The 26,237-nt window shown below is 39.7% G+C and overlaps 1 protein-coding gene across 2 annotated transcripts in view; it reads left to right on the forward strand.

Moving 5' to 3' along the window:
• FGF14 (fibroblast growth factor 14) overlaps window positions 1-25,628 on the forward strand; it is a 411,791-nt gene extending 386,163 nt beyond the window's left edge. For both annotated transcript variants that reach the window (XM_049815680.1, XM_049815679.1), the window contains 2 exons: window positions 20,429-20,627; window positions 23,194-25,628. In XM_049815680.1, coding sequence (XP_049671637.1) covers window positions 20,429-20,627; window positions 23,194-23,333 — 339 coding nt within the window. In that variant the 3' untranslated portion in view covers window positions 23,334-25,628. The remainder of the gene's footprint in view (window positions 1-20,428; window positions 20,628-23,193) is intronic.
• Window positions 25,629-26,237: the final 609 nt, after the last annotated feature.

Below are 26,237 nucleotides of genomic sequence, written 5' to 3' on the forward strand. Positions count from 1 at the left end.
TGCTTACCTAGAGGCAGACATCGTTGTGGGTTTGGATGTTCACGTTTGGAAGAAGGTGTGCCAGATGACCCAATAACAGTGTGGTGCTTCTAGTTTGTTCAGTGAAACCTGGACTTGCAGCTGAGCACTGTGTTCTGAGCTAGAAGTGGTAGCATCTCTATCTCCCATTAATACATTATCTCTGACCACCTTTTTATATCACTGGTATGTTTAAGCACCGAGGCATTCAAAATCCAAAAAGTGCCTCACTTAATGCTACACAGCAAAGAGTTTTGTGCGTTGGGTGGGTTATTTACTGCCTGTTCTACTTCAGGAGTTTCATGTACCTTTCAACAAGCACTTGTAAATCAGTTTCATGAACTGGAACTTAAAATCAATGATTTCTTCAGGTTACTGCCTGGTATCCTGTAGTTTCAGTCTCATGCACTATTTCGTATATTTAGATTCGCATCATGATAAACTGTGTCCCAGCCCAAAATATCTCTCAATGTGTTTGTAAGGAAGATACAGAAGAACCGAAGCACATCTGCATCGCTGGAGGAAGAACCTCATCTAATTCAGATTTCAGATGAGCTCAGAAAGACAGAGCAGTGATGCTGAACCTGGTATCGGCAATATTTAGGGAAGAGAGACGCAGCAGAAGGGAATGTTTTAGCAAGGGATTGTATTTGAGGAGATATGTAATTTTTAGTATGGAAAAAGGGCTCATTACTTTGCCAGAACAGATATTTAAATGTATTGACTTACTGAATCAGGTGATAACACTTGCTCTGTAATAAATGAAATGCGAGATTTTTTTGCCATTGAGGAAATAGGGATCTGGCTTTTCACAAAAAAAAAGTTGGATTAACTTGTAGTATGAGAAAAACAGAAACACAGAATAAAATACAAATTTAATGGAACAATAGGAAGGGACTTTTAAAACTGTAAAACAATCTAAGACCTTTTTTATACTTCATTATTTGTGTTCTGGCTTTAGAAGAGCTGCTGTAATCTCTCTCTTTTTTTTTTTTTTTTTTCCAACAGCACAGCTGACCTAGTTCCCTTCACTGTCACTCACATCATATGCAGCTAACTTACTCATGCAGAGTAGTATTTTGTGAAAGCAGTTATCACTTTGGAATAAACATCTCCGCTATGAAAGCATAGGAGAGAAATGTTTTGCCTTACATTAGGTTTCAAATCTCTGGATTATAAATTTAGGTGGTTTGGCAGTTTTCAACTGTGACTTAATCAGTGGCATTTCTAGATGAGGTCATCTCCGTATCTGCTTATAGGAACCTGGAGTACTTCACAGAGTTCCTATCTTCAAATAACGGTGTTATGAAGTACAGTTATTTATATTTTTTAGTTTAAATATATGAGTGTCCTCCTAATGTCAGGTATACTAATTAAGGTTATTAATCTTTATAAGTGTTTGTTGGTTGGGGCTTTGTTATCCAAGGCGGTGGGGAGTTTTTAAGACTGCTGTTTTATTTTGTGTAAAATAAATATAACAAGCACTCTCCTGGGTGCTGTAAGGCTTCTCTATTCTTCGTGAAGAACAGTTGCTCTGTAAGAAATGTGTCTGCAGCTTCTGAGCCTTAGGAAGAATTAGAGAGTGCCCAGCAATAGGGATTCAATTCAGATAAGATTATCTGTACCAGTAATTGAATGTTCCTGATTTTCATTTTAATAAAATAAATTATAGCTTATGAGCTATAAACATTTTATGTTTCATTAAGTAATTTCATAAATGAGAGTCATAAATATTATATTTAGACAAATAAAACATTGATGATTATAAATTATTCAGGGGTACTTTTACTCAGCTTTGAAATATGCTCTGTCTATTTGCCATTCTGCTCATTGGCCCTGAGGATTGACTCCTGGTAGAGGTTTCAGCAAGTCAGAAAAATGTTCATGCCATTAAAATAGAGAAGATTATGCTAATATTGTAATTTTTGCACTGCCTTTCATGTAAAAGCGTGTAAACCAGAATGTTATCAAAGAACAATTTCCCCCTTTTTGTCCATTTAGTATTTCTGTTTTCCTTTTGAAGCAGTAAATTGTCAGGAGAGAAAAACATGTTTTGTGAAATACAAGTGGTAATTTACTGACTTTGAACTGTGGCGATACCTACAGAAGGCCGTTACCCTGAGATGTAAACAAGGAGTGACATATGAGCAAAACCACTCCCCGTAAGTTAGAAAGATGTAAAAATTCAGTTGCTTGAGGACATGATTTTAGAAGCGAAATCTAATAAAAGCATAATAAAGAAATGGGCGAGATAATGAAAGCCTGGTATCCGCTGAGGTTCAGTGGAGGGGGAGAGAGTCTATTTTAATATTCAGAAATTGAGCTGTGGCCCAGCCAGGAGCAGCACCCTTCACCCACCCACCCTGGCTGGCGGGCTTGCCTGGAAGAACACCAAAGCAACCGACGTTGAGCGTCCATCGCGGCTCGATGGTTTCTCTGAGGGGCTCAGGTGATGGCTTACCGCTGCCATCTGCTGTGGCGATTTCCAAGCAGACCCCAAAACCCAGGGTCTGGCTGGGCATCCCCCAAAAACGGGGAGCTGGCTGTGCACCCTCTGGGCAGGGACCAGGGGAAGAGGCTGGTCCCGGAGAAATTACCTTTAATGACATCCCTTTAGTGTCCTCACGGTGTGACCTGTTTATGCTACATTCGGGGCTTTAATTGACTTCGGGGCCTTCGAAGCCCTAAAGAAGAAGCCCTAAGAAGACTACAAAGTCCAGGGAAAGGAGTGTAAGTAAATGAAACAGGCAAGCTTTTTATTTTCACTACCTGTTATTCTTCACTCTTTTATTTTCTTCCTTTCTCTTACATGAAGAAACCGGCCTGCATCTGGGCACGGTGCTTGTTTTTTTCCTGCCTCCCTCCCTGCTACTGATCCCCCCCAAAGCGTGCCGAATGCCGGAGGAGGCAACGCTCACTCTACACGTTGGCAATCGCTTTTAGGTGATGGTGGGCATGGAGTTGGGCTGATGTGAACACCCGGAGAGCCGTGTCGTGTATTTACTGGTTGGTACTTGGTGAAATCTCTGACCGGGGTAGCTGTGTAGTTCTTCCCTTAATCTCAATGTAAAATTTAGAGTTTAACCGAAGAGAACGACTCACCTTCAGTTTTAAACGCTTTTATGAGACATGCAGAGCCAAGTAAGTAAAACATTAATTCTTATCCCCCAATGAGGACCCTGAGTATTTTTACATCAATTTCCCAAGCAGTGTAGTTTTTCAAAATTTTACCTCTGCTTTGTAGCCCAATGTAAATTAGGTTTGAGTCAGTCTTACGTTTAATAGATACACAAGCTGAGGCACCAGATAACTCTTGGGTAAAAGGTATGCAGACTGTGGGTGTTGTACAAGTCGTGAGCCTCAGAAGTGTCAGGCAAGAGACAGACACTGTGTGGGTAGAGAAGGGGTAATTTTTTTCTCAAATATTGCACCTCTTTGTTATTATTGATAAGAGCAAATAATGAAATACCTTCAATAGCATTCTGGAGGCAGTGATAGGTTCGAAAAATAAAGCAGAGGGGATTTTTTTCCCCCTTTTCTTTGTAAGCATGGCTCCATTTACTTAATTTCAGTTTCTAAAATAGCTTTGGTAATAGGAATTGATCGGCTGAGGCCAGGGGCGGATGGTACTCCCCTGGATGTCAGCGTGAGCAAATACACATCTCGCTTCAGAGCTCTGAAAAAGTGGTTTACACAGAATTTGGCCTAATTTTACGGTCACAGGCTGCAAAACGTCTGGCAACTTAGTTGCCCTATGGACATAGCCCTTCACTTCCCAGATCTAGATGAGTGTCCTGCATGGGTCTGAAGGGCCACAGCGTGTCCGGACTGGAGAAGCAAGATGCCCTCAGGCCCACCCGTCCTGTATGTTTAGCATTTTTGGACACGTGCATTTACCCAGTGTCTCAGCCCGTATGAACTTTCCTTCCAATTCATATGGCTGAGCCCTTTGAATACCTGTACTGCTTTTTCTCTGAATTTCTGTAGTCTCATCACACAACTTTGTCCCATGTCCACTCCTCCTCTTTTTCCAGGTCTTCCCACACTAAGTTTGAACCTTTTTTTTTTTCTTCTGAATTTCTCCACATGCTATCCTGCCTGCAAACTTTGTCCTCCAAACTCATTTAGCAGATTCCCTTTTTCTTAAACACTTACACTGCTGAAACACCAGCAGAAGATCTTTTCACCTCCATGCTAAATAGGTTTGGGGGTTGATTTGCAACCACAACACTGCATCGCATTTGATCTGCATATGTTGTCTGGTTTTAAGTTAGATGGCGAAATACCTAATTCTGCGTTGAGCGTTGTGCAGCGGGTATAGACGGGGCAGCACAGGGGTAACACTCCTGGGGCTTCCTGAGGAGGCATAACATTGGCAAAGTGGTGTGTTTTAGCTGGACTGAAAAATGGGACTGATTTTGTGAGTTTAGGGAAAATCGTTGATGTGTAGATTTCCATAGTTGTAGGTTTCCACAGTTGTGTATTTTGGGCATCGAAATTCCTCGCCTGATTTTCAGAAGCGCTGAGGCTGCTGAGAGCGTAGCAGGGGCTGGCCAGCACTGTGCAGCTGAACGTCTGGCCTCCAGGTATCACTGCTAAAATGATAATCTCATAATTGGAGACCGCCTTTGAGAATGGCAGCTTTAATCTCAATTTCTCAGGTTTTCCTAGCTATAACATATACTCCAAAGGCTTTTTTCCAACCTATTTGCTAGCAATGGTGGGTGGACTTACTAGTGTAGACCTTTGAAGATACAAAGCTTGATGGAAATTCAAAAAAAAAAAAAAAGAAAAAGATAAGGAAAAAGGGTTTTCTGTTTGTCTTCTTGTGAAACACCAGTTTTGTTACCAGTGTAAATGACACACAATGTAAAGAGCATGTTCTTGTAACTGCTGGGGACTGAGCGCCTGAGCAGAAACTGTGGACACAATTCACGGTGGCTCCCCGTTTTCTAATTCTTGGTCTCATGCAAGGAGATAAGAGAATTAAAGTTCATTCTCTGAAATTAGTGACTGGTGCAGGCAGGTCTATCCAATGCCTCCGATTTCATAGTTGCTGGCAGCATCGGTTTAATTGCTGCTGGTTTCCCAGAAGCAGCAGAAGCGACACACGCCTGCACGCACACGAGCAGCAGCAGCGCTCGTCTTCTAATTGCTGGCAGAGCACGGTGTCAGTGCACGGCCAGAAGGAGAGGGTTTCTTCTTTCCCTGAGCTGTCTCATTTGGAACTTCACAGCCTGTTCCTGGCAGCCAAACTACCTGCTCGGCACCCGGAGATTTCCCAGCTATCTTGGTGCTTCCCACTGGCACCTCTGAATGCTTGGTGGAATACCGAATCTGCAAGGTGATGTATCGGTAAAGATGACCGGGTCTTAAATGCCAAGGAGATGTTGCATTGTCAGGAATCCACACAAATTGTACCACGAACCAAGCTCCGTTTAAATGTGGATTTAAAAAGAAATGTTTATTTTTTACTTAATATTAAGAGCGTGTGTGATTGTTTCCAAAAAAACCAGCACAATTGCTGCTGTCATATTGTTTTAAGCACTAAGAGGTCTGATAGATGATTGTTAATTACTTAACAAGAACATATCACAATTGTCTTTTTTCCAGCTGTTTGAGACCTTCAGTGTATAAAGAATTAAACCTGGATTAGCCAAGGGATATATCTGTACTAAAACACTGTAAAATATGTAGTAGAAAGCTGCTCACATTTCCAAAATAGCTAGATGTTTTGGCTTTTTTTTTTTTTTTTGCTTGTTTCTTTGCTTCTAGTTAGGCCAAAAGCCCAAACAATTAAAAAGACGTGACAGACAAACTGAAGAGGCAGAAGAAGAGGGGTGTTACCTGCTGTAAGTTTTATACTCTCAATTGCATGTTCTGTTGGTTGGTTTCTCCTGTAATGCCTCTGCAAACTCAATTTTGATGCATGAAATACAGCAGCTCCAACCCTCTGTGACCAGACTTGGTCTCCTTACTGTTATTTTCCCACAACTCTATCCTCAACCCATTATAGAAATCAGATATTTGAAAAGGGTAATAGGTAATAATAGTTTCTAAACTCAGTGCTTTTTTTCAGTAGCTGTCTAAATTCCTTGCAAAGGAATGGAAGTGGCATGAACAAAGTCCTGAGGAAATAGGTTAAAAATCACAGCTAAATTTCTCTTTAAAAAAATTTAAAAAAAAAAAGAAGAAGAAGAAAGATAACAAGGCATCATAACACAGAAAATAGTTTGGAAAATCTTCCATTTATTACAGTCAAAGCTCCCTTTCTTTGTCCACTCTTTCATTTGTTCTTCTACAAAACATTGGTTTTATGCATTTAAAACTGTGTCTGCTTTCTGTCCTTGTCTTGGCCCTTGGAGATCATGGCCACAGAAAGCGTGTTTCTCATTTACACTTTATTCCACTGCAGAACCAGCCAGTTCTGTGGGCTCCCCTTGTTGTCAGGGATGTGCCAGTGGTTGGAGCCGTGGTGGTCAGCGGTCCCTCTTGGGCCGTTGCGGGTTACTGGCGGTGAGATCAGCCCTGACCTTCATTGAGTCAAAGCAGCTGCTTGAGTCCCAGTCGAAAAGTTGTATTTGCTTGCCTCTTCAGTGGAGCTTGTGTATCTAAACCTCCGAGTTAAAGGCTACCTCAATATTGAACGTATTCTGGTTCCTATGTGGAAGAAATGTAGGGTTTTATTATACAGATATACACAATTGATTCCTTTATTCCCAAGGTCCTGTGTGGTATTTTATTTAGGTATTGAATGTACATATTGAATGACATCTTGTGTTAGCATATTTTCTGCAAATGAGAGGTGTATTTCAACTCTATTGAAAAGACATTTAAAAATACTGTGGAACAGGAAAAATAACTCCCCTTTTCTCTGGTCCATCTTTTCTTTCCATACGGTGAAACATATTTGTGAATCATATGCATGGTGCTTATCTTTCACCGCCTGCCCTGTCTGAGCAGGTGCAAATGTTTTTGTGAAAAAAAGGGGAAAAAAAAATCCAACAAATCTGATGTCTCCTTTTCTGGCTGCCTGTTTCAAGTCTGCTTGTTTTAACTTTCCTTTTGATGAGGATATGGTTGAAAAACATGTTTTGTAAGGAATGATGAGCAGCAAGAAAAAAAATCACCAGTTGACAATACAAAGGCAGCAGTACTGGGAATTTGGGGGGGGAAAAGAACACATCCATCTCTATTTCTGTATTTATACAAGCATGAGGACCAAATTCATTTGTGATGAGTAAAGTATTGAAAAATAGGCTCTTATACACAGGCTTACATGGGACTGCTTGTATCTAGGTGGACCAATGTAAGGGGTAGAAGCTAAAAGAAATGTAAACAAATTGAACAGGAATTTAAGTCTAAGCATAGGTGCTTTATCTGCATTTTTGCTTAATTTTAAGTACTTAGTGAACTAATTCAGTAGGAATAAGAGCAGAATATATATGCAATTTTGATACATTTTACAAATACATGCCATGCAATGACTTTGGGACACAGTGGGAGAAATTGGAAATCCAGATAAAGCTGAGGATAAGAGAGTTGCGTGTTTATAGCTCAAAAGATGAACGTATAAGCAGGGAGTCATATCTTTGCCCTATTCAATGTCAGTTTAAGGTCAAGGTAAATAAATGCATTCCTCAGCGTATGTGGGCATGGCAAAACGCGTGCAATCACTGTGACATTCTCAGGACAACGGAGTTCGTATGGCCCGTAGCAACACTTTAATGTGCTGATGGCTTGATTATTGTGGGAGAAAGAAAGAGAAAATACAGTTCAAAAGGTTCTTGAATGGCTTGAAGGAAATGGACAAGAAAAATGGAACGTGGATCAACAAATACTAAAAGACAAAAAATCCCACAATCTTGTAAGCAAGGAGGCACAATCTTACGAAAGTGTGGTCAGTACTTCACGACGGGAGAGCAGTCAATGAACAGTTTGCCTATCTAGGAAAAGTAATTACAAGGAACTTTGCTCTGGAGGAATTAAGGCATAGTCTACTGGTGGGACACTTTTTTCTTTTCTGTGCTGATATTTTATTTTTTTTCCCCTGCTCCAAGCTTCTCTCAAAATAACAAACTTGCTAGATCTTTTTTTGATTCTGTTAATTTTTTTTCTGTTGTTTTGTTTTGTTTTGTTTTGTTGGGTTTTCTTAATGTCTGCAAGACCTGTGCACATACAGAAAAGAAGACAGCCATGTAAATACAAATCAACAAAAAAAATGGGGAGGAATGACAGGATATCATCTGAAAAGCAAGTACAGAAATTTTGGTGAACTTCTTCCATGGGCAGGTAATCTAGGGATATCCGTCCTTTGCCTTCAGCCACGATGCTGAAGTTTAGAATTAAGACATAGGGTGTGAGGATGTGAGTACGAGTGAGTGCGTGCGTCCTCTTGTCTGAATTTCCCTGCTTGGGGAAAAGCCTCTGTCCGAAGCTGGAGCTGGCAGGTGGACACGAAGGATGAGGACACTCTGGCCACGAGAAATAACTCCTCAGCATGGGCACAGACTTGAGCATAGGCTCACTGCCATGGCGAAGGAGAAAACGGGCGTGTATAGGAAACAACCCCAAAGCTCTTCAGGTAAATTATGAGCAATGAAAAAAGGTGTAAGGGGAAAGTTACAGGAGTTATCAAGGACCACTGGGGTCTACAGAGCTAGGGACTAAGTGATAAATTAGTGCTCCTAACCCACAGGTAAACTAGTTGCTCTCTGAAAAGGCAGCTGGTAACTTCAGAGGCATCACCAGGCATCAGGCCGGGGTAACCAGGTCCCTGGCTGAAGTTCAGCCTTTTTCCAGCATTTCTGAATTAGCCCTTGCGGTTCAGCGTTTCTGTGCAGTATGGCTTGATGCACACCTTTCTTGGGAAAGAAAGATATGAAAAACTGTCCTCAGCTTTGGTGAACCGGTGAAGAATTGTGTTTTCAATGGACTTGGAAATGAAAATACCTGATATTTTCACCTCCATGCTTTTTGCTTTAGAAATCAATAGGCTGTTTGTAAGACCTTAAAACACTCTTTTCTTTGCATTCAGCAGTTCACTCCTGCTTCTTGCAGATGAGGTAGTAGGGAACACCTTAATATGTATACTGATTGTGTTTCTTTTGCCAGTCAACGGTGGGTTACGGATTGACTTGCTCTTCTGAGTAGGCTGTAGTTTTGACCTTGAGCCTATGCTTCCAATTGTTTTTACACACAATTCAATAGTAGTATATGTTTTATAGTTCAGTTTATCTTTGCAATTAGCCACTCAGGTCAATAGATAATGCATTTTTAATGCCATGTTGGCAAAGAGGAAGATCCTGCATTTCTCAGGAACATAGGTGATGTAAATTCACTTCCAAGCAGCAGTAAAAGCAACCATAATGTTGAGTAAAACCTCACTGCTTTCTTGGAAACGTATTCACCACAGCTGAGGCTCTTTTTGCAAAACCTGTTGGGTGTGTGATATGGTATAATACATTCTGCTGGAAAGCAATAGGATATAGAGGAGTCAGTCCTCCCATTAGAGTTCTGTAGAGGCAAAAAAAAAAAAAAAAAAAAAGCAATTATTCTTTTTTTTTCATTTGCAGTCTCAGGTGCAAATTAGAAGGGTTAGAAGTTGGATATTCGTACATCTCATTATTCATCAGGATTGTTCATGAGTAGATTGAACCTGCTCTAGGATCAATATGTTGTTATCCATGCAATATTAAGCTTTGACTTTCCACAGGACACCTATAGGAATGTGCTATAATAGACAATGAGTTAAGCAGAGGCTTGAGAGCAAGGGGCTAACTGATTTTATGGGAAATTGTCAGATTTCTAACACCTTGAGCAAGTAGTGGCATTGATTATCACTCAGTTGCCAGCAGCTGTGGATAAAAATCTTGCTTTGTTTGTTGTTGTTATGAATGTTATTTGGTAAAACTATTTCCAAACATTTTTTTGCAGTTCTGCAATGCATTTTGTAACACAATAAAAAGCCCTAATCCTTTGCTGCCACTCTGATTTTCATACCTTTATGGGTTTTGCCAGACATCTATATATTCACATTGCTCATAATCAACCTTTATAAGCTTGTTGCTAAAAGAGGAATTTTGTCTGAGCATCAGGATGTATCTATAATCATCCTGCTGTTACCCATCCATAACAAAAACAAGCATCACTGCTGAGTGTGTGTTAGGAGTTGCACATAATCATCTCCTATTTAATGAGATATGTTAAGTTCCTGCTTTTTTAACATATAGCGATATACACAAAAGTGTCTGACTTGTTTCCTTTCGCCACTTCTGACTGGTTAGTGGTGTGATACCATTCCAAAAATTACCTTTTCGTGGCTGACATTTTATTTCCCCTTAATTGTTTAGTTAAAACAGGAGACAGAATGGATTTTTTTTTTTTGTCTTTGGTATTGATTCGCTATACAGTTTTTGAATATGTGGGTATGAATCTCTGTACTTTAAGGTTCTTCTGATAATGGATATTTGAAGTAACAGTTATGTAGATGCTGTGAAAATTAAATAATAACAGGAAAATATTTTTGGATCTCTGGATGAACTGAAATATATTAAGTGAAAAGAGACTTTTTTTAGTGAAAGTTACTATTTGCATATATAAAAAAATATTTCCTGAACTTGCATTTCAAAGTACTAGCAAGAAATTCAAGATTTTTGTTTATATTCATTAACTTCGGGACAGGCAACTTTGCTCCTCTGTTAGCTTTTGTGGACAGACATTATGTGGTGGGCAGCACTCTGTTGTGCATTGACTTTTTAAGTTTAAGTGAAACAGCGCTGTAGACATCCATCTCTATGAAAGAATGAAAATGTGTAACAGGAAACAGTACAGAATATTTAAGAGTCTGTCAGCCTGTCAGGTTTTGGCCATCTTTAAGATTTGACGTCCATCATTTTCTACCTTCTCATTGGAAAAGGAGAGGAGGAAGGAGAACAGAGAATGGATTTAGGGCCCTTTGTCTTTACATGTGAAAGCTGCTTTGGAAGGAAATGGGGAAAACCTGTTGAATACTTACAGCAGTGCTTCCACAGCTGAAGGACAAAGCTGGGCGAGAAGATGCACAGTGAAAGGAGCAAAGAATTGCTGTTTTTCTCCTAAATCGTGTGTTTGCTGGATAACAAGAGTTAAGTAACAAACATCTGAAAGTGGTCTCTGGTCCCGTTGCTTCCCAGCCTTCAGTGGTCCTGGGCTTGCCTCTCGTGTTCCTCTTACGAACACCCAGCATAAAACAGCAGAAGGACAAAAAAGAGGTGTTAGCAAGAAATTAATATAATTGACTTACCCTAACTGAGTTTTATTCATTCCAGCCCCAGTCTTTTTATAATAGTTGATTCTTTAGGCAGTATAATTCAGGCACTGAGAGGTCATTAAAAAAGGCTGCAAGCAGAAAAACAAGCTTACAACTGTAAAGAAAAAAGGAATAAAAAAAAAGAGTACACTAAAGTAGGCCACTTCTTATAACTTGAGTGTTCTTGCAACTTTTTCTAGCTTCTCAGCTTGTAAATGACACCCGTTTAAAACTTTCATAAATTCACACATCTTTTGGAAGGAACATGTAGAACTGAAAGAGTCTAAAGTATACCTTAAAAAATACCTCTGAATTTGCATCTATTTATATTTACTTTTGCATTTGTAGATAGCTATGGACATGTCATACTATCATACTCAGGGAGGTCTGTAAATACTGTGTAATAACACCAAATCTATGAAAATATACCGTCCCATCTGGCATTGCGCAATAGTAGCTAATTAATGCTAATATACCAGTCATGCAGTGGCAAAAACTGGAATCGGTTTTCTTTATCCAGCATTTCAGTGCTATTACAGAGGAGCAGAGATTTCGTGAGTGGTAAATGGTAATAAAAAGTCATCTTCCTTGGTTCTTTTTGGGTACTTGGTAATTTCAACCACTATTTTGCTTCTTTTCATGATAGTTTATATTATTTGAGGCATTTGGATTACAGAAGATTGTCTACACTAATGACTGTAAGTGTCTGGATAAAACTGTGTTAAAAAATGCCACTGTCATTTGGAAAGGTTCGGTCTATATGTGAGAGTACTCTGTATTCCCTCTGCATTATTCATCCAGGGACAGAACGGCGGATTGATGGGCGACTGGATGAGAATTTGTTCCCCAGCCCATCGTGGTTTGTTTCAACAGCTATGTTGTTAAATCCTTCCTTTCAGTTTCTTAATTTAGTGCTGTCCCATTTTTCCCTTGGCACTGACCTTTTCTATCTGAGAACCTGGTGCTGTCTCCAAGCTGATGAATTATGGTCGTTCTGAGTGGAAGCGACTGGCAAAGATAGGCTGGTTTACTCACGATCTCCAAAACATCCCATAACGGGAGTGGAAGAAAATATTCCCTACAATGCAGGCAATTTCTCTCCGTCGTGCCTTGGGGTGTGCGCCTTTCTTGTTGACACTGGAATTCTTTTATTCACAGATGCTGTACAGGAGATAAAGATGTCTTTCTGTGTTGATACAGCAAGCAGTTATAGTTGACGTTTAAAGCTGAAGCCTTCAAGCAGATTTTTACTGCAAATTTGAATCTTGAGGGAAGCTAGGTGCTGAGGATGAGGTGGGGAGGAGACTCCGCTCTTGGAGAAAGAATATCTCATTTCACTGGTACAAAGATTCTGACTGCATTTTCTTTAAAGCCAAGGATGTACTCAAGCCAGAAAATACTCATTTCTGTGAAAGTTCAGAGCAGGACTGAAGCAGAAAAATAACTTCACCCTCCTTTATATGTCTGTGAGGATGAGGGAGGATAATATACTTGACCATATGCTATAACGTGTGATGGCTGTCGATGGGTTGCAGCCCATCCTAAACCCATAGTTACAAATTTGGCTTATCGCTAATATTTCTAAAATTCATTTTGCTGCTTTTATTCGGGTGAGGCAACACTATTTTAGCAGTTCTTCTCTTGGAACTTTTCTCGAAGTATTCTAGTTTTGGCACATAAATGCCATAAAGACTGTTTGAAAAACTAGTAACCTTTTCCACGCTGCTCCCCCAAACCTTCTTTCAAATTTAAACAACCTTGATTCACTCGCTCCTAATGTGAGGGTCATAATTCAGATCTGCATGACGGGCTTAATTTCAAAAACATTCGTTCACTTTTGGAGTCGAACTGCACAACCTTAAATAACTTGTATCAGAACTGCTTATATCAAGGAAATTTTGTTCTATTTCAGCCATGTCCCACTGAGTTGATGACTCTGAATTGTAGGTACCCATCAAAAGGACATAAATACCTGAGCACTTCTTGTGATATAACACTAACTTCTGTGTGGGTGGGGAGAGACATATATAAGACTGCTTCTGGCTAGTGTATATAAGTAGTATTTGGGGATCATTCTTGAAGTTATCGTTTCAAATATGCTTTTATCTGACATCATTGTTTAGTCTTGCAAATGGTAAGTTTATGGAAGTGATGAGTATGTGCTCTGCCTTCCATACAAAATATTATTGCCTTTAATAAATTGTAGTTTAATATGACCATAGCTGCTAGTTGTAAGCAAAGCAACACTTCTGTTATGAAACAAGGAAGTTTTTGTAATCCAAGCTGTTTTATGTTCTGTTTCAATCTGGACAGAAAATGAAGCCAAATTCTGCTGCGACCAATACTGTCTTAAACACACAGAAATCTGTTCAAGCTATTTTTTGTTAGTTTGTCCTTCTGTATGCTATATGGCTTTTATTCATGACCTTATCTTAGGTGCTCATAAATGTACCTGAATAAAAGCATTGCTACATTATTAACATTACCAGTCATATCCTCCCTAATTAGAAACCCAGTTAAATCAGTGCTAATATTTCCAATAGCACTGATTTACATTTACTTTCGCCTAAATTTACTCAAAAGTTGTGTTTTGTTTCTTTACAAGCAGTGATATTCACATCTTTGGGTCTTTTAAAAAGTAAAAAATGAGAGACAGGAATTATAGCTAAAAGTTTTGCTTTTATACACTGACATCCTTACGGCACTCTCAGTGATTCTTTAACCAGAAAGAATCATCCCTGGTTTTAACCTGCATGATATCAAGTCCTTCCTTTTTTAAAAAAATTTTATTTTTTTAAAGTGCACATGTTTAGGAATCTTCCAGAGAACAGATCTAACACTAGCTCTGAAGAGCCGATAATGGTGTTCTCTGACTGTTGTAGTCTATTAAGGAAATTTTCTGTCAGAAGACTCTAGAAAGTATGTGAATGAACTTTTGAGCATTTGATGCTTTTCATGGGGCGGCTGTAGGAGCAGCAGGTTCAGTTATTACTGCTTTTTATTTTGAAGCTTTGTTAGTGAAGTCCCTGCAAGGTTTGTAGTGGCAGCGAAAGCCTCATGTTCCTTGCTATCTTACTTGGCCAGTTTGCACATAGAAAATTCTGCCAACTTTGCTTGGGTTTATGTTTAAAAATTACGTTTGTGTAAGGGGGCTTTTGGGCCCAGATCAGCTAAATGTCTTCTGAACATACAGGGAACATAATACCAATTTCTCCTTAATCCATAAAGTACCTAACCACGTACTTCTGGGTTTTCTGCCATTTGAAGAGGAACTCCTGAACAAGATAATTTTGAACTGTAGCTTTTTGGGCAGCTTAAGAATTGGAAAAATTTGGTGCTATGGATGGGAAATCTTGCATAAGTCTGTTTTATTCTTTTACACCAGCATTTGTCAAATAGGTATACCATGAGAAGGTAGTCTAACTCACCTAATTCAATGTGCAGCAAGTCAGAGAAATATCAATTCAGGTATTTTGCAGTTCTCATGTGCAGGTGAAGCCTCCAGATCTTGCAGGTCTTGCTGCATAAATACGTCTATGATACGGCCTTTTGCCCCTCCACAGCACTGCGGCTGTTTTCTGGGCTCTCGTCATTTCACACCTGGATTACTCCAGCGTCCTCCCCTCCTGCACCGACAAATACAGTGCTACCCCCAGCACCTCTGTTCAGAAGTCTGCCACAAAGTTCGTTTCCTGGCTTCGTTATTTTAACTGTCTTTCTATTCTCTTTTGAGTGCCTTCTCCTCATTAAACACGAACTGCTTCTTTTCAACGTTAAGGCCCTTCTTCATGAGTCATTTCCAACCTTTCTATCCACTATTAAAATGTTACTTCCTTCTTTTAATTCCCGTGTTGCTAGCCTCTAACCCCCCAAATACCTTTCTGCTGACTCTGTGCTGCTTTTCTCACTCTGCAGAAGTTGCCCATAAGCCTCCACAGACCTGGTGTTGTCGTCTCTCCAGGCTTTCCTTGAAAATCCTTTGTCATCATTCCTACAAAAAAAGTTCGATAACCAGCTACTGGCATGTTGATATCATTGCTTGAATATTTGGTGGGGGTTTTTTTGCCCTGTATCAATCGCTATTTGGATTGAAAGGCGTTCACATCAGGCAGACTCCACTTGGTCTGTACTTCCAAAGCTCTGAGGTCCTGTTCCATGACCTGGACTTCTAAGTGCAAATACTAAATAGTATCAGGGGTTTTTTTACAGTGCTTGATTAGACTGGCTGTTCCTCGCCTGGCAATCTCTTGGAGTTTGTCTTGCGGTTGTTTTTTTCTGCTTGGCACCAAGAAGCTGTAGCTAGTTTTTGCTGCCTGGTGTGATGACCGAGTCCCGTCATGCCCACCTCCAGGGGAATCCACTGCCTCCTTATTTGCTGCTTGCTGCAGTTCAAGAGGCTGACTGCTAGCTGTGTCACTTCTGTGAGCTGTAACTAGAACGATACCCTCCTTTCCTATATTTCAGAATGAAACACAAATTTAAAGAGGCTTGAAGGTTCAGGAGCGGAAGGTAGGAAACTTCTGTGAAAGCCCTTGTCCTTGGAACGGCCTGGTTTGATGAGCGTGGTAGAGAGGTGGTCTTACGCTGTCCCGTGGAAGGTTACTTTTTGTTCAGCCCTGATGGTTCACTATCGATCGACTGACTTAATGGAGATGTAGTTTAAAATTGCAGGTGTTCATGTAATTTTTAAACAATATCTAGAAGCTATATGGCTAGCTGTGTTGTCATTCTAGTTTTTACTTTGCAACTCTGTGGTTTGCAGCATAGGTGTGTTACCCGTAGCTTCATAATGATTTCTTCTTTCTGAGAGCTGTAGTAGAAGAATTCCATACTTTGTGCAGATTATTTTAAGTGAAAGACCACAGCTACAAATGGATATGTGCAGCTTCATTAAACCTAGCTAAATTGAACAGACTAAACTGTGAAAGCCCAGCAGTCAGGAGTTACACTGATAACTCATTCAAATATTTCCATTGACTCAATGACTTGTGGGACAGTAAAGTTTGCTGTACTTTGATTTTGAACTATAGCCGTTTGCTACTGTGCTGTATTATTGATTAGCATGGGGGCCTAGCTTCATCATGTCAGACTTCAGCCTCTGACTGACAGAAAGACATTACTTGGTACGGAATTAATCTCAGTTGTCGTCTGAATTGTTTTCCAACAATCCCTATATCTCCGTGTTGACAACACAGGTAACCTGAGCTCCTTCGTTCAGGCATTCCTAAGTTTACGAGGTGGATACTGGCTCTCTTTGTTTCATTTGTGTTTTGTTGTTAAATGAAAGTAGACTCTGACACCACCGCATGCCTCCATGAGCTAAGGCTCTGTTATGTTGTAATACTACAGTGCTCGAGTTTTGGCAACACTGGTGGGAACCCCAAAACTAAGAACTCCCCAGTGATTCCAGGGGTTTGAACCCACAACCTGTGCGTTGTGATACTTATTAGTGCTACAGCAACTGGGAGAATTAAAAGATCTCCGAAGAGGACTCACATCAAGCAAAAGCTTGATGGGAAGCTGGCCAAAAATATCCAAGTGAAAATTCTTCTCAGCAAGGTGCAATTTAATACATCCTTCACTTCTCTAGGACCCAGGAAGCTGTATCAGATTGCAGTTTACAGCCAAAGCCCACTCCTGGGGTGTTGGAAATTGGCAGCTGGTATATACTTTATTTTTCAAATGTTGCTTTGACAGGAGAAAGCAACCTTTTATGTAAGACTACAGGTTAAATCTGGGCACTGACCTTGGAAGAGAAATCCTGAGTGCAAGTTCTTGTTTGCGAGTCATGTCTGGTTTTGCAATTCGTTCATTCACTTCCAATAGAAAATGTAAAGACCGCCCTACTCAAAGAGTCATTCTTGCAGGGAAGATCTAAATGATTCATGTCAGCCAGATGCAGATTTGGATTCCTTCAGGTTGGATACAGATAGGCAGGTAGCCTAGGGGAGTGCCCTAACCATCGAGTTTCTCTTATGAAATACCATTGTACTGACTTTCCCTCCAGCAATGGATTTGAATAGTCATCTGTGGATGATTTTTTTTTAAAGCCGGCGCTGTTAGCACATTAGTCATTTTCTGAGAGTTCTTACTGGGTTGAGCCTTATATATACAGATCTAGATTTGGCCTACATGCAGACACAGCATTTTAGGTGTCGTGGCTGCTTTACTGGAGAAAATACAGGTGCTTACAGCTTTTCAGCCAGCTGAGATGGTGTCTGAGGCAAGGCTTTAGACGTCACTCTTAACTTAGAAATACTTCGTTTCAACCTGAGTCCCAGGGAAAGTGCCCATTTCAGAAGTCCCTTTCTGACTAATTCTTTCCTAGCAGGAACTGATGGTTGCAGTTCAGCGTCGTCATCGTCAGGTGCATAATTTTCATCTTGAATACTTTCCACACTGGCAGAACTATTAGCCTGCTTTAATGTAACATATATTTAAGTGACTTTCTGACTGAGATTTTATCCCAGGCAGAATTGGATCCTGATATACTGGGTGAATGCAAAGCTATCCAAAGCACTTACGCTACCCAGACATCCAGAGTAGGATAGCTGCAGTACTGTCGAGCAGAATACAGTATTCAGGTTTGGCTCTTCCTCGTATGCCAAAAAAAAATAATTAAAAAAATTAGCAGACAATTGCTATGCTTTTCATAACTAAGAGGCAGTAATGATGCCTGTTTGCCCAGTCTATCAGTCTGCATCCAGGAGTAGCCAAGTGACTGTGTTGGCATCATCCATTTTTTTGGCTGGGTAAAGTAAATACCTACCGCTTCATATGCTGTGCATTGTCCGAAACACTACTGTACGTGCCAAAGAAATGAGAGGGGAAGAGCCAGGTTTGATTCGGGTGGGATATGATTTGAAGGAATCTTGTTTCAGTGTCCTAATGGATATTGTTTGTGCAAACCCACAAATAGCATTTACAGGCAGCCAACCATCTCGAGTACGGAGGAGCACGGAATGAAAAACAGCTTTTGTTTATAGCAAAAAGTGAGTATTGGCTAAGAAGTAGTGTTTATGGTAATTGAGCTTTACAAGGAAGTAAAACTTAGTGGGGAACACAGGGGGTAGCGGTTTTGCAGTGAAGCAGGTAATAAGGAGAGTCGTGTAGGCATTTCCTGATTAGCTCGGCTGTTTCAACAGCTGAGGAACATGACTCACATGTAAATGCTTGTGCGAGGCTTTAACAGGCATTCCCTCTAGCATGCCACCCTGCCTTCTGGTTTTATTTTGAGTCTCCTTGAGCCCTACTGTGATTTGAAATCAGTGGAGGAGAAAGGAGAGTAACACAAACAACAGATGTCTTAAAGTCTTGGAACAGAGAGAGAAAAAGCCCTGTGGCAAAGGAGAAGGTGCAGTTAAGGTATTTCCTGTCCTTAGTTTTTTGTGCCTCTAGTACAGACTGTATTTGCATTTCTGTATGTGTCTATATATATATAGTTGTGCACAGAGGCAGTAAAGAAGCGGTAGTGCAAAAAGGCGGCCATGGCACATGTCAGAGAGTATTTTTTGCATCCTGTAAATGAGTGTGACCCAGAGACACTAAGTGTACTTGCAACCTATTTTAGGGTAGGTTCACAAACTATTTCCCAGCTGCTGCTTTTAGTAACTGCTTTTAGTCTGCGGCGGGATAAAATACACTAACTCTTTTTATTTGAAGTTAAAAGATGCTCCATAATTGCGAAGGCAAGTAGTATGCCTGGTGTCCGTCAAGACAGCTTTGCTTACAGGTGGTAACTTAAGACGTGGTGATACAAATAGTGTGTACCCCGAAATACTAGGAGAACTGAGTTGTGCACTAAGTGACATTTAGTGCAGATTCAGAAAAGTACTTTGTCTGTGCTTTCTGGTATGGGGAACTGTGTCTTTAAGGACTTTGATTTCCAGAAAGGAAATCTCTGACAGAAACAGCTGTGAAATTCTTGCAATATATAAGCAGCTGGGAATGGCATAGAGACCCTGAAAATGCCTTACCTGCTGAGTGTTAACTCAGTACTGCATGGGGCCAGGAGCAAAAAGAAATGGAAAACAAAAAAGAAGCAAAAGAAAAATACTGTGAATGGAGAAGTGAAAATATATGACACTTCCAGATTTTTATGTCTTGGAAAAGATAACTGAAAGAAATGTTTAAAAGAGGATTCAGGGCTGAGACCTTTGTGCCCTGAAAGCTTAGCAAGCTACCGTCCACTTTTCCACATCTACTTCCTCCTTTTTATGTCTTAGATCTTCCACAGGTTTCAGCAGATGGGTGCAAAGACAGAAAATCACATTCACACGGAATCCTATTTTCTCATGATATTTTAAATGTAATTTTATTTGCTTATTAACTTGCTTGGTTTTTTTCAAAGGCTTTATGTAAACTCTGTTTCAACATATGTTCACGCTGTTTATTTTGTTACTGTTACTTGTGTTATTTTTTTAAAAAAACTATTTAAATTGTTATTTGGCTACTAGGCTACAGAAGTTTGTGCTTAGGTTAACCTTAGGTAAGAGTTTAGCACAATTGCTCTTTTACTGAATGTGACTTCTGAAAAGCATTCCAGTTTGGGGATGAACGCTGAGGATGTCAGTAGGAATTATTTTTGTTTGTACAGAAATTTGAACATCAAAATAGTGTCTTCCTGTGGTGTTTCAGGCCATGCGGACTCTGGAAAATGATATATATTTTAATATGTTGGTAGCAGCAATTTTTAAGCCTCAAATATTAATTGTTATAAACCATAGAGGGAATTTGTTGCATTTAGTATGTTCAAATGGAACAACTGTTTCCTCATTAATGATGTTTTAGCATAGACTTTCTTAATCATTACAAGGATATCCTATCAGAAAAATAAGCACAATAATAATTATGCCTGTACTTTAGAGTTTTTACGCCCGTCGCTTCCTCTCTACTTTGAAAATATACTATCCCTGTTGCACAGATGGGAAAAGAGAGGCATCCATGGGAGGTGAAATAACTTCACCTGGAGGTCTTCTAGAGGAAGACAGATCTCCAGGTCTCAAAGCAGAACCTTCTTTTATAAGTCGTATATCAAACTTATCAAGAGGTATTTGTAAGTTAACAAAACAGAAGCTGCACGTTCGAGACATCATGTAACATTTACTTTTCCTCCCACAGGAACTTTTTACGCCAGAGTGCAAATTCAAGGAGTCTGTTTTTGAAAATTATTATGTAATCTACTCGTCCATGCTCTACAGACAACAGGAGTCCGGGAGGGCCTGGTTCTTGGGGCTGAACAAAGAAGGGCAGGTCATGAAAGGAAACAGAGTGAAGAAAACAAAACCAGCAGCTCATTTTCTACCCAAGCCATTGGAAGGTGAGGCTCAGTCCATTGCTGGCAGATCCTCCTATAAATGTCACAAGAAGAAGAAGGACTGGTTTCTAAAATACCCGTTGCGAATGTGCGTGCCCTGCACAGGGGCCATTCCAAATGACAGTCCCCAGGATTCATGGAGCGGTTTTGTGCTTCAGCATAGTGATGCTAGAAAGAGCGTATGCAAGCACATTTTTTTCCAGGGATTCAGAGGTCATTTTGCAAGAAAAGAAATCTTTTGTGGAAGGGCATTGTGCTGTTTTTAAAATATTCTTTCGATAAGGACATAAGCTGTTGTGAGTCTTGCAGTGAGAAAATAGTCCTTTCATTAAGCAGAATGAAATAGTGGATATTGTAGGATAATTCGGTGTTATAAAGGAAATGCATGAAATGTCAGCATTTCAAAGTAAAAGCTTTCTAATACAAAACCGAAAGGTGTTTTCATAAAATAAATCATACTGTATTACTTGGCCAGTTGATGTAATGCACATAACTTGTGTAAGTTGGCCGGTAAACCAAGATAGAAGCAAATAAAAGTCATACTAACACACTAAAATGATGTCACACATTCTCTGAGAAATACATTAATTTATCTCTTGGAACTTTTGGGTTATCCTGTGTATTCTGCAGGCCTTTATAAACCTATGCTACTTTTTGCTTCTTGTCCTGACAGCACTCCAAATTTCACTGATATTATTGCTACACATAGCCTCAGTCATTCTGAAAATTATCTCATGACTTAACATCTGAAAACACATACCTGAGTAATCCTTTAGTTAGCAGTCCCATTTCTTTTAACATTTTAATTTAAAATTTGTGATTGAAGGATCAGTTTGTTAAATGCTTTAGAGTTTCATCATAAGGAAAGAATCTGAATAATCCTATGTTTGAAAGCTGAAGAATCTGAATAATCCTTCATATTTGAACTCAGGTTGATGCCTTCGTGCTTTTTTCATCTTGCAAAAGCTTACAGTATTTTCATGAGCACTCAACAATATTTACACTTTATATGTCAATCCCTTTATATTAAATTATAAGAATTGTAGGGAGGGAAAGCCAGTGCATTTTTAAAAGCAACGTCAATTCATATGGATTAGGAAAGAAATTAGTTTTTTCATTAATGTTTGGATGGTCAGACTCTTATCAAAATAGCTTAGACAAGGCCTAGATATAACTTGCTTTACATTGCCCATGACAGCTCTGCGATATAAATCCTTACTTTATAGTTCCATCTCATGTTATTCAACTTAATATTTTTGTAGGTCACAGTGTTATTTCATCAAGCTCTTTTAATTAATCAGCAAAGTGCCCTAAACACAGTTATGGGGGCACTCTGAAGACATAGATCATAACCAGCCTTATGTACTCTAGAGAAGATGTTTAATTTCAGACTTTCAGAAGCCATAAAAGGATTTAGATTATGTCATTGGAAATGTTAGAACAAGTATTTGATTAGTTAATGATGCTATGGGGCCCTTCATATTTATTATGAATCTTCACACCGTTGAAGATCAAGGTCAGTACTTTTTGATGCTCCTGCCTCCTACTCTAATTAGCCAAGGGATGAAGGGATTGTGCTCTCTATGGCAGCACACAGCCAGTCCCAAAATCATAGTGTGATGATTAATTCCTTTGACTGCTTTGACATCTCTTTTAACATTGCTCTGATACAAATAAATGCTACTGTAGTTAGATATAAGTGGAAATATTACCTGATTCAGTGACATGGAAAATGAAATTAAATTATCAGTCTCAAAGGATTTAAAGTGGTTAGATAGTGACTGAAGCCCGGGGCAAACTTTTAATTCCTCTAAGAATTCAGTTAATAGTTTAATTTGGATTTTTCTGCACTTCTACATTGAGTAGAGATCAGTGGCTACTGCATACATTTTTGGAAAGGAGGAAGTAAAAACCCCAAACCTCTGGTGTACTCTCCACAGCACTGCCCTGGACATTTCTTCAGTACACACCTGAAGAGAGCCCGGCCAACCTCCTCAGATTTGGGAGACAGATGTACAAATAACTTTGCAGAACTGGACCCAAGCCTAGTCTTGCAACGTAGGACTAAAAAGGACCACTTAAGTCTAGACAACTGTATCTTATGATCCTATTTGTTAAACACCATCTGTCTTGTCATATTTTACTTCTAAAAACTTGCAGGATATTTATTTAAGGGGTGTGTGTGTATATATATATATATATATATATACGTGTGTGTATATATATATGTACATTTTTGTGTGTCTGCCTCCTGCAAAGAAGAATCGTAGTTTTTCATTTCCAAGGCTTCTATAGTTTCCATTAAACCAGCAAGCATACAGTTTCCTACTCTGTATTTAAGTAAGTCAGATACAGAAGAAGTGAGAAATTTGGAGGGTCAAGCAAAGCTATCGGTCAGGCAAAACAAGTGTCTGGCGAAGTAAATAGTTTCCCTCGCATGCAAGAAAGACGAGCATGGATTATATTACAATATCAGTTATTGTAGAAAATTAATCCTATCTGAGATGAGCTCTTAAATGAGATGATACATTCTTAAAAATGTCTCTCCTTTTCTTTTTTCTCCCCTCAGTTGCCATGTATCGAGAACCATCTTTGCATGATATTGGAGAAACAGTGCCAAAGGCTGGGGTAACTCCAAGTAAAAGCACAAGTGCATCTGCAATAATGAATGGCGGCAAACCAGTTGTTAACAAGAGTAAGACGACATAGCCAGATCCTCACAGGTGTTGTGACTTACTGAGTCCCGAGTACAGTTGAGCGATTTATCCTTCCAGACTTCCCCTCTGCAGTGTCTGTGGATCAGCTTGCGGCAAGTCACAGACTTGCCCGTTGCTGTTTCTGAACTGAGTTGTTGCAAGTGGATAAATCTCAACATGTAGCTCCACCCACAACAAGAAGACACCTGGATGAACCAGCTAAACTCAGACCATGGAATGCCCTACCAGATATTGGAATGCCTTTTTAATATCTTTTCTGTGACTGTGACACTTCATGTGAATGACATACTTCACAAGTACACTTGATACCTTGCCTGCTGACAATTGCCCATAATCCCTTTTTGAGTCCAGTTTCAGCAAAATCCATGTGTTTAAGTTCTATTTTGTAGCACACAAATAATCAAGTAATTTCTAGTTAGATGCTGTAAACCTGTGCTATTATGGATTTCTCTTCTTCCCTTTTTTATAAGGCTGCTCGCTCCACTGTCTGTGACCTTTTGCAGGGATTGTGTTTCTCTATAACTTAAGTGTTGCCGATGGCTTAGTTTCGAAAGCAATCAGGGAATCAGGAAGCCTTCAAAAATCTATTATTACAAATTATATCTATAAAGAATAGGATTGTTGTCTCTGGCTTACAATATTGATTAAATGTGAATACTCTTTAGTGACAGATACTGTGCTTCTGAGGTTGGCATTATAGTGGAGGGAAGAGTGTCAAACACAACCAGTTTTCTGAAACGAGTGTTTGGCATCCCCCTATAGTTTCTTTTTGTGTGTGTGTTTTATACATATCACAGGCTTACTGGTAATGGTAACATTTGCCTTGCCCAGCGAGCAAGACCCACTCATTTTTGGGAAAGTGGGTCCAAAGAATTTTGTAGGCCTTGTAGGCCTGAATTAAGGCTCATTTTTCATCTACTAAATCTTCATTGTTTGAAAAACAACCACCACCAATTAAAAAAAAAAAAAAAAAGTAAGACTAACCAGAATTGTGCTACCTGAGTCCATTTCAAATATAATCCTTTCCTGTTTTTAAGGAACTGAACTTAATGCCATTGTTATTTTTGGCTGAATCCCACACCTACTTAGCAAAGCATGGGCAAGGATGTTGTTGTGTTCTTTTTTGCAGCACCAATGCAAAGGGTAGTTACAAATGATAGTTTAATATTTCTGGTGTTTTAAAAAAAAGTTTTAAAACTGGACATATTACAAAACTTTATTTTTATTTTTGGCTAAGCATGCAAAGTCCGTTCCTATATATCTCACTGATATCCCAGTACGTACCTCCACCCAGCTTCCTAGGATAATATGCCCACCAAATTGCTAGATTGAAGGTGCCTTGCCTTGATCTCTGTATACTGTACTTTCTCCTTACATGATCCTAGAAGAAATCAAAAACACTATAAAAATTGAAGCCTTGGATCATATAACCAGAAACATCAACCCTTTGAGTTTGTCACTTGTGAACAGTTAAACCAATGCTGGGGGGGCGAGGAGGAAAGAGTTAGAGAATGCCACAGTGATGCCACTGAAGTGTTGCACACTTAGTCACAGGCTGTCAGAAGACGAAAAATGTGGGTACTCACGCTCTGTACGCTTAAGAAGGTATTTGTTTCTCCGAAAGGGGAACGAGGACCAAACTGTACCTCAGTCTGGAAAACTGTGTGGCAATGCTCTGTTGGCCTCTTGCTGTTACCTTGATATTTAAGGACAAAAACAAGGAAATCTCCCATTCCTTTTTCAGCATTGTATTTCTGACAGATTGTTTTATCACATCTTTGTGCTGAAGTCCCTGGCAGAGACCGCTGGTTATTTCAAACTCCCTGTCTGCTCAGCTGAACAACTGATTCAGTCTGAATGAACTCTTCATGCTAGTTTTCAAACGTGTTCTGTTTTTATAAGCAACATTTAGTGCACTCTTGAAGGAGATTCCTGTAAAGCTGCTAAATTCTAGATAAACTTTTTTTTTTTTTTTCCTGTAGGCCAGACTTCCTTGTTTATATATGTAATATGAGAACAGCAAGCTAACACTTGATGCTGGGTCTTTCTAGGGAGGGAATGAGTTAAGCATGAAGCCCACTGTCCATGTAGAGAAAAAAAGTACAAACCTACTCTAATACTGTGAGAAAAATGCAAAGAAACTTTGACTTAGACTGTGCCCTTGCCTGCTAGCACTAAATATGTGTGCGTGGGGAAAACAACACTTTATTAAAAACTTCGGTGTACCCTTCTCGTCCCATCTCGTCCAGTGGGATTTGTGCACCGTCCCTGAGAAAACAAAACCAAACTCAAGAACTCACGGGGTGAGCGGGGGGGCTTGCTCTGCCCCCGGGGGACCCTTGGGAGGCAGCAGCCTTGAAATTGTGCTCTCGTCTGCTGGGTCCCAGAGGAGGCCCAAGGCTTTCCCACAGTTACGAGAGGAGCACTTCACAATATTTGGAGTAAGATAATATAGCTGAGGTCTACATTGTCTTTCTCTCTCACCTGAATTTTCTAAGAGTTCACGAGGAGGAAATACATGTGTTCATGTCCCACCCAGCCAGCTTTTTACGCTCCCTGTGTAAGAGCCTGGGGAGAGACAGGGTTGGAGACCTGGCTGAGCCATGAAGGAGGTTCTGGTTCATGGCCTGATGCTACATAAGTATTGTTTTCAACATTAAACTTTTGATCCTGAGGAACTTTGATCTGTGAACCAGTTTGGGGGGCTATAATTAAGGCCAGATTTCATCTTTGTAAGCAGTTAGTACATACTGGAAATGCAGCATTTTTTTAAAATAATTTTCTGGTTTTGTTTCTATGAGCGAAATCCATGTGTGTGTTTAATCCAATGAATAGATGTCCTACAAAATATTTTTTCTACAACATGGTTAAACATAGCCAAGAGGTCTTTGTGGTT

The sequence above is a fragment of the Accipiter gentilis genome, chromosome 13 (assembly GCF_929443795.1).
Source record: "Accipiter gentilis chromosome 13, bAccGen1.1, whole genome shotgun sequence".
Classification (NCBI taxonomy): domain Eukaryota; kingdom Metazoa; phylum Chordata; class Aves; order Accipitriformes; family Accipitridae; genus Astur; species Astur gentilis.